This window comes from Tauraco erythrolophus, chromosome Z (assembly GCF_009769465.1).
Source record: "Tauraco erythrolophus isolate bTauEry1 chromosome Z, bTauEry1.pri, whole genome shotgun sequence".
NCBI lineage: Eukaryota > Metazoa > Chordata > Aves > Musophagiformes > Musophagidae > Tauraco > Tauraco erythrolophus.
The window spans coordinates 50,129,720-50,142,536 of record NC_141496.1 but is presented as its reverse complement, the minus strand read 5'-3'; the positions used below and the strand labels follow the sequence as shown (position 1 = coordinate 50,142,536).

At 46.3% G+C, this 12,817-nt stretch overlaps 2 protein-coding genes across 2 annotated transcripts in view; one reads left to right on the top strand and one right to left on the bottom strand.

The window, feature by feature from the left end:
- The first annotated feature begins 1,616 nt into the window (after window positions 1-1,616).
- Window positions 1,617-2,741, top strand: LOC104374635 (actin-like protein 7A). The gene is given in 1 exon segment (XM_009980784.2): window positions 1,617-2,741. A coding segment is annotated over 1 exon segment (1,125 nt).
- Window positions 2,742-5,039: 2,298 nt separating this feature from the next.
- ELP1 (elongator acetyltransferase complex subunit 1) overlaps window positions 5,040-12,817 on the bottom strand; it is a 31,765-nt gene continuing 23,987 nt past the window's right edge. Inside the window, exons 28-36 of the mRNA XM_086630043.1 lie at window positions 11,693-11,754; window positions 11,122-11,184; window positions 10,944-11,004; window positions 10,026-10,139; window positions 9,243-9,354; window positions 7,975-8,102; window positions 7,418-7,572; window positions 6,331-6,409; window positions 5,040-5,331 (exon numbers count right to left, since the gene is read on the bottom strand). Coding sequence (XP_086486169.1) covers window positions 5,264-5,331; window positions 6,331-6,409; window positions 7,418-7,572; window positions 7,975-8,102; window positions 9,243-9,354; window positions 10,026-10,139; window positions 10,944-11,004; window positions 11,122-11,184; window positions 11,693-11,754 — 842 coding nt within the window. The 3' untranslated portion in view covers window positions 5,040-5,263. The remainder of the gene's footprint in view (window positions 5,332-6,330; window positions 6,410-7,417; window positions 7,573-7,974; window positions 8,103-9,242; window positions 9,355-10,025; window positions 10,140-10,943; window positions 11,005-11,121; window positions 11,185-11,692; window positions 11,755-12,817) is intronic.

Here is a 12,817-nt window from a genome sequence, read left to right as displayed (position 1 = left end):
GATCTATTTTAATTCAGAAGCTGAGGCGTTAAGCCCAGATCTAGGTTTCTACAGAGAAAGGAAAGAAACAAACAGTGATTTAGAGATCTTTCTCTTGGTGTCTTCTGCCTATCACTGAAGTTTCAGTAAAGCGATAATGTTGCAGAGGCTGGTGTGACTGACGCCAGAACTGTCAAGGGAATGTACTGAGAGTGTATGGGAACGAGCATCAGCTGCAGTGTCCTCACTTCGCTGTGCCACAGCACAGCTTGAGGATTTCAGTGCTGCCAAGCTTCCCTTTAGTTATGGAGCAGGCGTCGCCCCTCACCAGGGTGCCAGGGTAGTCACTGCTCAGGCTCCAAGAGGGGCAGCCTACCTCTTTCAGGTAAAAGGATGTATTTAATCATTTATATATAAAAACACATCTATACTACGCAATGACTGGCTTTACTGCTCCCCAGAGTAATGAGCTATCAAGGTTTGCAGTTGCTTGGCTGCCTGTGTTGAGGTTGGTACAGAAATCATGTGGTTTAATGCTGTCCTGTTTCCCCACGCCGGGATTTTGGTGAGCCTCTGCTGTCGTCAAGATGTGAACTCCCAGATAGGCAGCAGAGCAGTAGTAATGAAAATCTGTTTCTGGGTCCAGAACCGGTTTGTAGGGTTCCATGTCATTCTAAGCCCAGCATCTTAAGTAAGATGCCCTCTGGGTGAAATAGCTTTCAGTAGAAGAGCACGAAGAGCTTTTGTTACACAAGGAAAATGCTGTTCGTAACTGGATAACGTATTCTGTGGGGAGAGGGCATCCTCTTCTGTGCCCCTGAGCAGCAGCAGCATGTTATTATACACACTTTGATGGGGCACCTGTTGCTCCTGGAAAAGAACAGACATTCCTGTAGTAGAATGGGGGACAGTAAGGGTGAGGGGTTGGGTGTGGCCTAATTCAAACACCAGTCACACTTTAGTTTTTGCTGACATCTTAATGTAGAAAGCAAAACTTTTTTTTTTTTTTTTTTAAAGAGAAACAATGGCAAAAGCACAGCCAGTCCAGGGATTCACTCTTGACACGGTAAAACTAGGGCATCACTTGTCCCCAGAGGTGAAGCAGTGCTAATGCTTAGCAACAGGAACTATTTTGGACCAAGAGCACTTGCAAATGCTGGAGAACTGTGGTCTTCCTCGCATGGCAGATGCAGGCCAGAAAGGAAAGGCACACTGCTTCACAGTTAAACACGCTGCTTGTGGCCCACGGCCCCTGACATCTGGGTGGGTGTCATGTTTTTTAATACCTCTCAGAGCAGGCCGAAGTGAAGCACAAACACCTGCAATCCATCTGTAAAACCGGTGCTCAGCTGCCCGAGTCATGACTGTCACACACTCACGTGGGGAGCACTGGTTTCTGATGGGAAAGCCTGTGTATGGTGTTGTAAGTCAGTGGCATCAGCAAAAACACTGCCACCAGGGCTCCAGGCATGTGTTTGCTGCTTGTGCTGTCCCCAGGTGGAGTGGTGGCAGGGCACTGCTACGGAGAAGCATGTCCACCTCTCCCTGGATGAAAGTCACAGCTATAGGAACGGTCTGCAAGAATGGCAGCAGAGGACATAAGCTGTTTGAAGCCTATAAGGGACACCCACGTATCCATGTCCAAGGGTAGCCTCAAGGCCACAAAGGAAACTAAAGCAGTAGTCACAGACATTGGCATGGGTCACTTCAGGTGTGGCTTTGCAGGGTACCCATGGCCTTCCTACATTTTTTCATCTACAGTAGGTAAGCCCACACAGAAGAGTGGGAGCAATCAAAAAGAAACCTTTGTTGGAAGAAAGCTTCAGAATAGCAGCGTACCCTCAACACTCATCAACCCAGTAAGACGTGGCATAGTGGTGGACTGGAACTGTGTCCAAGGTTCTTTGGAGTATATTTTCCAGACGGAGATGCAGATTCAGCTGGAGAACCATGTTGTTCTGATATCAATGCCTCCCCTGTGTTCCCTCACTGACAAGGAGAGATATGCTGAGATGATGTTTGAAGGACTTCATGTGCCTGCTGTCCACATTGCCTACCAGTCCCATTTATCCATGCATTCTTATGGAAAAACCTCAGCTCTTGTGGTGGAAAGTGGCCACGGCGCTTCGCATGTGGTTCCCATCTACGAAGGTTACATTATACGTAGCATCACTAGGAGAGCAGATTATGCTGGCTTGGACGTCACTCATTATCTCATGAAGTTACTAAATGAGTTTGGAAATATGTTCACAGGCCACCAGCTAAACATTGTACAAGATCTCAAAGAGAGGTGTTGTTACACTTTGGACCTTACGCAGGATTTTAGCTTGCCTGTTCAGAAATAACAAATGGATTATGAGCTGCTGGATGGACACCTCATCGCTGTAGGCAAGGAGAGATTCCTTTGTGCTGAAGCGCTCTCCCAACCAGCCTTACTTGGCTCATAGCAGCCCGGGCTTTTGCAGCTGATGCTCACCTGTCTCAAGAAGTGTGATGCTGACAACCGCAAAACAATGGTGGGGAATATCCTGCTGTTCGGGGACAGCACTATGATGGAGGGCTTTGCCAACCGCTTCTAGATGGAACTGGCCAGGATGTGCCCCAGGGACAACCTCATCACAGCTGTGTCCCCTCAAAGAAAGTCTTCTGTCTGGATTGGTGGGTCTATCCTGGCCTCACTCCACTCTTTCCAGGAGCTCTGGGTTTACAGAAGTGAATATGAAGAACATGGTCCTTCCTGTATTTTTAAGAAGTGCTTCTAAGGAAGACACTGGGTGCCTTAGACCAGTGTTGACAAAGGGGAACTGAATCAGTTCAAGAGCACCTCCCTTCCACCCCTTGCTGTAACAGAGATTTCTGCTGGACCTGTATTACTTTTGTAATATTGTGTGCCTGAAATAGTTTGTTTTTTTTTTTCTTTTGTATTTTGTACTTAAGCTAGACAGCATATAGGTGACAAACTTCTACTCTGTCTAGAGACTTAGGCTTCCATACAGCCACATTTGCTCAGAAAGTGGGACATTTCTTAAGCTAACTCTGTATTTCTCCATTAATGGCTTACTTCAGTTTCTGATAACTATGTCTGTTTGTAGGAGCCTCCACAGAACTTGGAAGAGCAAATTCAATGTCTCTAAATTAGACTTGATGTCACATTTCAAGGTGACAGGCATCACTAAGAAAGCGAAGGAGCATCCTAATAGAAATCAAGGGAAAGCAGACTCCTGGCGGCTGCCAGGAAGAAGCTAAGGTTCAGCAAATGCCGAAGTGGGAAGCAGGATGCAGGACATCCCCCCTGGAGGCTCCAAGACACTAGGGGGTCAAGGTTCACTCAGGAGGGAGAGGGGCAGCTGAAGACGATGGAGTTCAGCAATTAATTATCATATGAAGGATTTAGAGGGGTGGTCTTCCACCTGGGTGGCAGACTTAAAGTGATTTTGCCTTGATGGGAGAACAGGAAAACATGTCTAAGACCAGAGGGTCTTCTGCTTTGACCAGCACCACAATGGAAAAGCAGAAGTAGCCATATACACGCATTAAAGGAACTTCTGTGTTTGGGCACAAGCATGAATCCTCAGTAAGCCAGCAGTAGGTTTACCTTTTCTTGGGTTCTTTAAAGAGGGAATCTCTTTCCAGACAATAGATTAGGCTTCGAAAGATCTCAGCATTTCCTGGCATGAGATTTAGGACTGTCAGGAATTAGCAGTGTCAGGTGTCACATTTCAGTTGCAAGGCCAGAGCCATCCCCGCTCTGGAGAGGACAACAGACTCCCTTATTATCTCTTTCTCCAGATTGGAAAGATGGCTTCTGTATTTCATCTTGGACTATGTTCTGCTATCATTTTGAAGACCCAGATCCAGTAAAACACTCCCACGCTTTCATGTGTTTAGCCATCTCAAGGCTTTACTCTTGGAGAATCTCCTTCCGGTGCATTCACGGTGCTTAACAACAGGCTTAAACCATCCCCTCACCACCCAGAACAGGCCACGCAACTCCAAACAGTGGGACGTAAGACCACTTCAGTGCTTCACACAACACTGACAAAGGAGTGTTTCGCCACTCCACTCAACAACCTCAAACCACCCGCACAGCACATATGGTGCAAGCCCACATGGCCATCTCAGTGTGATGGAGTTCTAGCTCCACAAAAATGATGATCTGCAGCACTGGAAACATGCTAATGCCACACAGTAAGGGCACAGCCCATTGCTGAGTCATTAGATACCTCCAACAGACAGGAAGTGCTTTGTTTGTGCTGGCATTTTTCCACAGCACCTGAGATGGCTTGCATTGAACACAGCAGCTGCCAGGCCAAAATTAACTGAGGGAGAAGGAGGCTGCCACTGCTGAAAGGGTTTCCAGCCTTGCCTGCACAGCGTGTCCCCTTCCGCTGCTCCTAGGACAGCTGCTGTTACTTCTTGAGTCAGATCACAGAAGTATTCTGGGGTAAAACCTAATTCTCAGGTATGAGATTCAGCAGGAAACTGGTGTAAAGTGTTCTGCAGTAGTGCATAGCATAACCAGGGTATGGCTGCTGATCTGTCAGTGCCATAGAGGAGGATTAGCTGATCTTCTTTAAACTCAGGTAATTAGGGGAGTGTTACTCAGCAGTGTATGACACCAAGACCTGCCCCATTTCACCCCTCCCCCCAGCTTTTATTCATGTTTTCTTCTACCCAAGATCTCCCTGGTGCAAATGGGCACACTTTCAGGACAGTAGCGGTTGTTGGTACTGCAGGGTTCACTCGGATGTAACAAAGGGATTCTGATGAAAATGTGGTATTACCAACATCCAGCTTCAACAGAGAGAACACAACTCATTTGTTCAGCAACTACCATTTGCTATTGGTACTTAAACACCAGACTTACTGGTGAGATCTCTACACCAGACTGAACAGCTTAGAACATGACCTGTCATCATGGCTGGTACTATGCACGGGAGGGAGCGATGGCAGAGAAAATGGCCCATGCAACACTGGTGGCATTGCTTCCTGCAGAAGGGAGGGAACATTGGTGGGAGATGTTGGACTCAACCAGCAGCATTCAGAGCTGCACACCCTGGTACTCCCCAACCTCACAAACCACCTCTGCAGTGGGACGTGAGTGCTGTCCCCGTTAGCGTGATGCCATACAGGTCACAGTTGCATCAGGTGGAGGGACCCTTTGCTTGCACAACCCTAAGAACAGTGTATCAGAAAGCCAGGACAACAATGGTTTCTGTGAAGATGTAATGAAATTATACGAAAAGTTACAGTTCAGAGTCCACTGGGATTCTTCGGCTTTTAGTTATTGCAGAAGATGCAGTTTCCACTGTAGATTTTTATTGAGTTTTGGTGGAATAAGTAATTCTGGATCTGAAAGGCAAACAGGACAAGGGTCAGAACAGAGGTTGACAGCAATATAGTTTCTTCAGAGGCTGCCAACTACTTAGTTTACTTTTCATCAAAGGACACTGAGAAGTCGCCAACTACTTAAGTTTACTTTTCATCAAAGGACACTGAGAAGTCTCTGACACACAGCATTTCCCTTTAGTGACTGATCACCAGCCTGCACAGAAGAGTGTCCCCAGCAGAACTGCCTACAGAAATAAATCTCTGGGACAAATCAAGTCCCTTCTCCATTAAGTGCTATTGTTCAGAATGAGGAGACAACAATCACTGGCAGAAAGCAGGTTCATTCACCAATAACTGGGACATCATACATAATGGTCAGCTGACTCAAAGTGTGAGTAAGAGGCACAAGGTTTTGTCTGGAGCCAGCCCTGGCAAATGGCAACAGGCAGGTCACATCTAGAGGTTTATTAGAGGATTTCTCCAGGCAACCCAGGATTAGTAGGGGAAGAGACTGCAGGACTAGCGGGGAAGAGGAAATACAGAGGGGAGGTGGGACTAGCCCTTGCTAGGTCTCTCAGCCCTAAGTCTGCATTAGCTGCAAGCACTTCCAGATGGCAAAGCACCATCACAGACTGTAGCCTGGCCTGGTTCAAGAGCCCGGCTTGGCTGCCAAAGCCAGATAGAAAAATTCAGCAGGTAAATTACAAGCAGAATTATCTGACACATTCCCTAAGAAATCAGACTTCCAATTTCCTCACAAAAGACAGACACTACACACACAGAAAGCCAGGAGCACAATTCAGACAGTAGTTTTAGCACAGGACTTGGGAGCAAGTAAAAGCTTATTAAGAAGGCTGTTGTTTCCACAAGGCAGGAGGGTACACCATAAAGAAAAGCAAGAAACTCCTACAACTGAGGAAGTACTCCAACTGTTGGCAGGCAGGAGTGCTTGGAGAGCCTCAAAGCCCACTGACCTCACTGACATTTCACACCCACACCTAAACCAGAGCCTCAACTAACCTTGTACAACAGGAGTCACCATCCTCTTCTGCTGATAGGCAGCCATAATGCTGTTCGCAGTTGAGCCGGGTCCCAGGACCTGCATGAAGAAGCAATACCCATGTTCTGACCTGCACAAAGCAAGGCTAAGAGCAGGGACACCTACAAAGAAAACTCTGCTGTTAGTCTGCAAAAGCAGCAGCAGCTGCCTGCAGGAGACCTCACAGTACAGAGTGACCAGGAATATGTGATGAAAGCCCAGTAATGTCTCAGAAGAGTTAACATAGAGGCAGAAAGAGAGAACTGCTTTCGGACAGCTTCTCTGGGCACAGAACCCTTATCCCAGCACTGTAAGTGCCATGACTTGGCAGGACTATTTTTGTTACACTGCCAGCAATATCTGAAGTTCATTAAAAGGGCTCAGCTCCCTGTCACATAGACTAGTTTTAATCTGTCCTTAGAGTCTTGCTGATTAGTAGTTAGGGAGAAGATACTGGGGAATATCTTGTGTTCACCGTGAATGCTCACAAACTACTTACAAGGACTTCTACTTTGGAAGGGAACTAAGTGCAGTCTTTGTGATTTCCTTATTCTGCATTAAGCTGAAGCTTAGAAGTCTCAAATAACCCTTCTTTTTGCAAGATACTCCTTATGATATCCTGGTTCAGACAAAATTGACCAGTGTGGTAGCTTTTCGCTTCACAACACCAGGTTGGACAAGCCAGTGCTTCAGTCCATAAAAGCTATGCTAACACTTCAACCATCAGGCCTAAAAAAGAAAATAGCATTCCTATGTTCTACAAATTGCTTGAGATACAGCTTATGAAAAGAAGTCACCACTAGGACAAGGTAACGCAAGCTTTACGAAACCTCATCATGTCCAACGTGGCATTCAGTGCAAGGGACAGAGCAGGCTATACCTGCTGTACGCATCTAGAGTGTACTGACTTGGCAGGTACTGCACAGAATTCTACTTGACCTCTACAAAAAAAAAAGCAGATCTGGAAAGCCAGCAAGGATTCCGGACTCTTTTTTGGAGAATGCAAAATACTGCTAAATACTTGGTATTGTATGGCAGGTGTGATGGGTATTGCAGATGAGCACAGACCGGGTTGAGAGAGCTTTGATGCAGGTCTGGAGTCCAGATTTCTAGGATCGAGGTCTCCATCAACTGCAAAACCTCTTCCAGGACTTGCTGCAGAGCCCCAGCTTGCTCATCATAACCAAACAGCACAAGCTGCTTCAGAAGGATGTGTATGTCTCCTGCAGGAGGGAACAGAAACACAAGCAACAGCAATTAACACAGGTATGCTAAACAAACAGCTGTTATTTCTCTGGTACCAGGGTACAAGAAGGGGAGAAGCAAACCAGAACTGGTTCTGTTCCTACCCAGCCCCTACAGCGCCTGAGTAAAAACGTGAGGCAAACCTGTCACGGGACTGACAAGGCCTCATTTCTCTGCTCCCAAAATTCAAACGTGGACAGCTCACACTATTATGTGTTCTTCCAGGCACAGAGGCAGAGGAACTAAATCAAGATCCAACACAGATGGTCTTATCTCATCCAAGTGGCTTCTCTCCCCAGCATACTCATTAAGAACAAGAGGGGCACACAGTCTCAGCTGTCCTCACAAGCTGTGGAGTGGATTAAGTTCAAGTGTCCTACCCTTCACAGCCTCAACAGCACGAACATTTTCTCCCAGGACTTCCAGAAGGGCCATATCTTCAAAAGGACTCCCTTCCTTCAAGCTGTATCTCTTGCGCTCAGCCTTGCGCCGGTTCTTTGAGGATCGCCTGAAGAGGAGGATGCTTAATTACAGTGTGCACAGCAAGATTAGCTGTAACAGGGCAAATCTGAAGGAACATCGACAGTGTGCATGAAAGCTGCTACTCAAGTCCTTACTCTCCAGTGAGAGGAGCTGGCATGTAAGATTAAGTATCTTTATGTCAATGTTTTCAGTGCTATTCCACCAATATCCTCTGTGGATCAAAACACAAGTCAGTAGCTGGGCTGTTTCTCTGCTACAAAAAAGACTGCTTTTTGTTTCAGCAAGGTTTAGTCTAAGCAGAAAGTAGAGTAAATTAGCTGGCAGCAGTCACTATCAGGCAAAGCTGAGCTTCACTTAAAAACCATTTGGTGCCAGGGTCTGTGCTTGCTGTGCCTACCTCCACAAGCCATGCACTAAACCAGCTCAGCTCCTGCCCCTTATCACAGGAAAGCAACTTCTAATCACAGGCCAGTACTAGTTGCATACTGTCACCAAATGATCAGCACACTCTGACACAGGTATGCTGAATACTAAGGTTGCATTCTCTTCCTCTTTTAATCTGGGCCACAGACAGTGCCATAAAAAGCCCACACTTCTCCCACAATTGTATTTTTCCACATTTTCGCAAGGGAATTCAGAAGCAGCCCCACAGACTACACCAGCCTCTATCACACTCCACCCCACCCCACCCCACACTGCAGCTCACATTAAGACCATTCAAAAGCAACACTAGACACTCACTGTGGGAAGACATCGGTATGAGATTTAGTAGCAACCCCCACCCTTCAAGTGCGAAACCTAGGACAAAGAGCACAAGCCATGCGCACAGGCTCTTAATGTTTGAGAAGCATTGCCCATGTTCTGTGTCAAGCTTCCTACAGCCAGCTATTCTGGAAACATGCCTGACACCCACAGAGCTGGCTTCTGCCCAGAGTCTGTGTTCACAGCTCCTCTTCTGGGCACTCAGTTTCTGTTGCACTAGTAGCTTCTGGCATTTTCTGCTCTCTCCATCCCAGTAAGAGTTAAATAACCATGAAATGCCTGTAAATAAAGCAGCTTCAGGGCACACACAGCTGCAAGATGGAGCATGCCAAGCACAAGCAAGCTGCCCTCCCAAATGCTGATGCCAGGGTAGCCACTACCTAATTTGGAGGCAGATACTTACGCCGATATTCTTGAATTGCTGTGTGAATATTTGCTGCTCATGTCACTGGCTGTCACAACACTGCTGGTTTCAGAGAAAAGATCCAATTCTGGGCAATTTGGCATTTCATAATCTGCAAAACACGTTAACAACTATCACAGTATGGAAACAGGTCACAGTTATTCCAAGCTATCTCTCTGGGTAATCTGTGTAGCCTGTTGGAGAAGCAGCTTGGGCAGATTCATTCTACCTGCTGACATTTGGGAGCCTTATGGCTCTCAACCCTGCTCAGCCAGCACAGGAGAAGAGCGAGCAATTATGTGAAGAACACTGCTCCTCTGCCCTGGTCAGGATTGTGATATTAAAGAGCACAATCAGAGGGATGACAATCTCAGTGCTGCAAATCTGGACCAGGACAAAGCATTTTGCTTTCAGGAAACTTCCCTGAGCCTGTGTGAGCTGGCAGGTGAGCATGCCTATCAGGTACTCAGCACAAAGGACATGCCGAGCACTGTCCAACCCAGCCAATGCCATGTCAGTTTGAAGAGCTTTCAGGTGCATTTTGACCCCATGAAAGCTGTGACACAGACAGCACTGATAATAAAGCTGTCTTTACAGAATGAGTAAGGTCAAACAATCACGGTTCAGGTATGGTGTGAGGAGAGGGTGAGAAGAATGCTGTTCTGCTGTTGCAGATACTACTGGAGCAGGAAGAGAGCTCCAGCTCCAACAGGGCATACGGAAACGACAAAGAAAAAGATGATCACTTATGCAGGAGAAAGTCACATGCATTTCGATACCAACCCTGCAGGCTCTCATAAGCCTTCGCCTTCAGCTCTCGGATCACCTGCAGGCGACTCTTATGGCGAAGAAATGCTGTTTTCTGAGAATCTAAGAAGACCAGCTGACTTTTCTGAGCTGCTCAGTAAGAAAACCAGAACATGAATATTTGTGCAAGAGAATCAGAAGAAGTATTTTTTACACAAGAAGTGTGAAAGAGTACTATCCTTCAGCAAGCTTAGAAGTCAGGCGCCAAGCACACAAAAGGATTAAAGTGGAAGGAGAGTCAAAGCTTATAATACAGGAGCCCACCAAACAAGATGCACCTGGATGCAGAGCGAATTAATCTGCCAGACAAGCATGTTCTAGAACAAGAGTCTGTTTCTGATACAGGAAGAGCAGTAACCTCTGTGGCCAAATCTCTTTACATTAATTAAGCTCGAATTAAAGAAAAAAATCCCCCAAGTCAAAGTCGACTGCCCACAGCATGAAAAGGAAGAACCAACAGTAACCAACCATCCTTCCTGGTTGGTTACTGTTGGTTTGATAGCTGTTACTTCCAGCTATCAAATCGTAATTTTCAAAAACTACTCATAAAAGCTTATAGGCAGCCAGCCATTTTCTTTGTCCATAGCTCTGCTGCCATGTGTGCTCTGGAACCAGGACTGTCCTGCTTGTTCATGGACATGCAGACACAGACCCCTTTGCAGTTTGTGACTGTGAGGTCTGGAAAAGCTCAAAAGGAGCCTGACTAAGCGAAAAAAAGCCCATGATGCTGCATTGGGCAGAGCTAAATGCATCTAACCGGGCAATATCAGCTAGGCAGAATCAAAGCATCCTTCCAGACCGCTCCCAGTACTGGAGTGCTGTGACTTCCCACAGACCCAGTAAAGACCATCTTCAGCCTCCATAGCACAGAGAAGTCTTCTTGCACAGATTCACCTTCCAGAACAGCAGGTTTGAAGTTGGTCTCCAAGATATCCAGTCTACCATACTTGTGAATCTGGATAAGGGAAAGGAAACAAGGTATTATTTAAGGATCTAACCCAGATCTCAACCTCCGATCTTGTACTCTGAAGAAATATTTCCACTCTGGTCCTTGTGCTCTGAAATATCTTACCAGTCTCAAAGCCTCTTCCCAGAGAGCCCCTTCTAAGAGCAGGAGAACAGCCTCCTCATAGTCCTAGAAGGAAAGAGGAACGATGTACTGCTACTGATGCCAGTAACACACGTTCAGGTAGCACCTATTCAGATGCACATTTCTACGTATGCACATATCACAGTCAGGACAGGAAAACAGTACTGTGCAGGTACTTTGAAGTGCTGACATAAAAAAAAAAAAAAATCAAACCCAAACTATGCTACTTCTCCCATGTTGAGGTCAAATCCCTCTGGAATTCCATCTTCCTTACTCCAGCCCTCATGCTTCAGGTCTCTGAGATAAAGCTTTTCATAGCAAAGCAAAGGCAGTTTTATGAGTGGAAAATCTGACAGACACAGCATTCATCCCCACCCTGCTCACTACATCATCTGGACCTGATCTGCCCTCCCCAAGAGAGCCCATGGCACAGACTGTTTTGCTGTCAGCATGTGAGGAGTCACATGCGGCCCGGGAGAAGAAAGAAAACACAGATGGCATATCTCTGACAGAGGATATTACTGTGGCACAAACAGGAGGGTGATTACATTACCTGAGTGTACTGCTCCAGGAGTATGGCTGCCTCTGCATGCTTTCTCTGTTCAATTAGTTTTCCTACAAGAAAAGGTGGAGTTCAGCTTTTCAGAAGCAGCTGGATTTTGTGCCACAGAACTACAAAGCAGAGGAGAATCTCACTCACTGAGGCACTTTCTATCTGCTCACACACTTACTCAATCTGCCCAGTAAAAAGAAGGGCTGCCTGATACCAAGAATTCATTAACTTGCAACATCATCAGCCAGTTGCTTGTGAAACTGCTGATGCACGTCCCTCAAGGCCAGCTGGAGAATGTTTTCCCCCGAGTCTGAGACAGAAATAGCAAAGAGTCTCTTAAGTGGAGGGGGCCAGGATGTAAAAAGGAAATATCTCTTGTAAGCTTCAGTGTATCACAGCCTTGCTATCTGCAGGGAGCACTCTGCTGCCTGCTCTCTGTGGTATGGACAGCAACCACCAAGCCTGTGGGATTCAGGGATTCCAGTCCCCTAAAAGTCATAACCAGCTTTGGCATGGGTTCATATGCTAGGATGCAATGTAACAGAGCAAGTGATACACAAAACCAGAGAAAAAAAATGAAACTACCCAAGCAAAGCAATCTCATCTTTGTGTCTGCTCATTTTGCTGAATTACAGTTGTGATTTAAAAGGGGCACCAGAAAAAGTATTAAAGGCAAGACACGAAGGATCGAAATCGCTTTAAGTGACAGAAAAAGCAAATACCAGAATATTTATCTCTGGAAGACTACTCTCCCAAGAGCCATCATTCCCACTGCCTAAGCAGGCCCTTCATAAACTCTGCCTCCAAGAAAGGCAGAAGTCAGGATAATGCTCCATTTATCTTGCTGAAATATATGCCAGGACCCACAACACATCTCATGCATGCAGTCTGATACGTCCCCGTAAGCACAAATTCTGTGACCAGCTACCTTCTTCTCCTGCAGTAGGACAGCACTTATCTCTACTCGTACTGGTTGGTCCTAGCTGCTAGCAGGCTTTAAAGAGAAAGCATGAAGATGCAGCTCTGAATTATCCAATACCCTTTAAGGTCTGTGACTAGGACAGTACTTATGTCAATAATGTCTAGAGGCCTCAGTCATAGAATCATAGAATCGTTAGGGCTGGA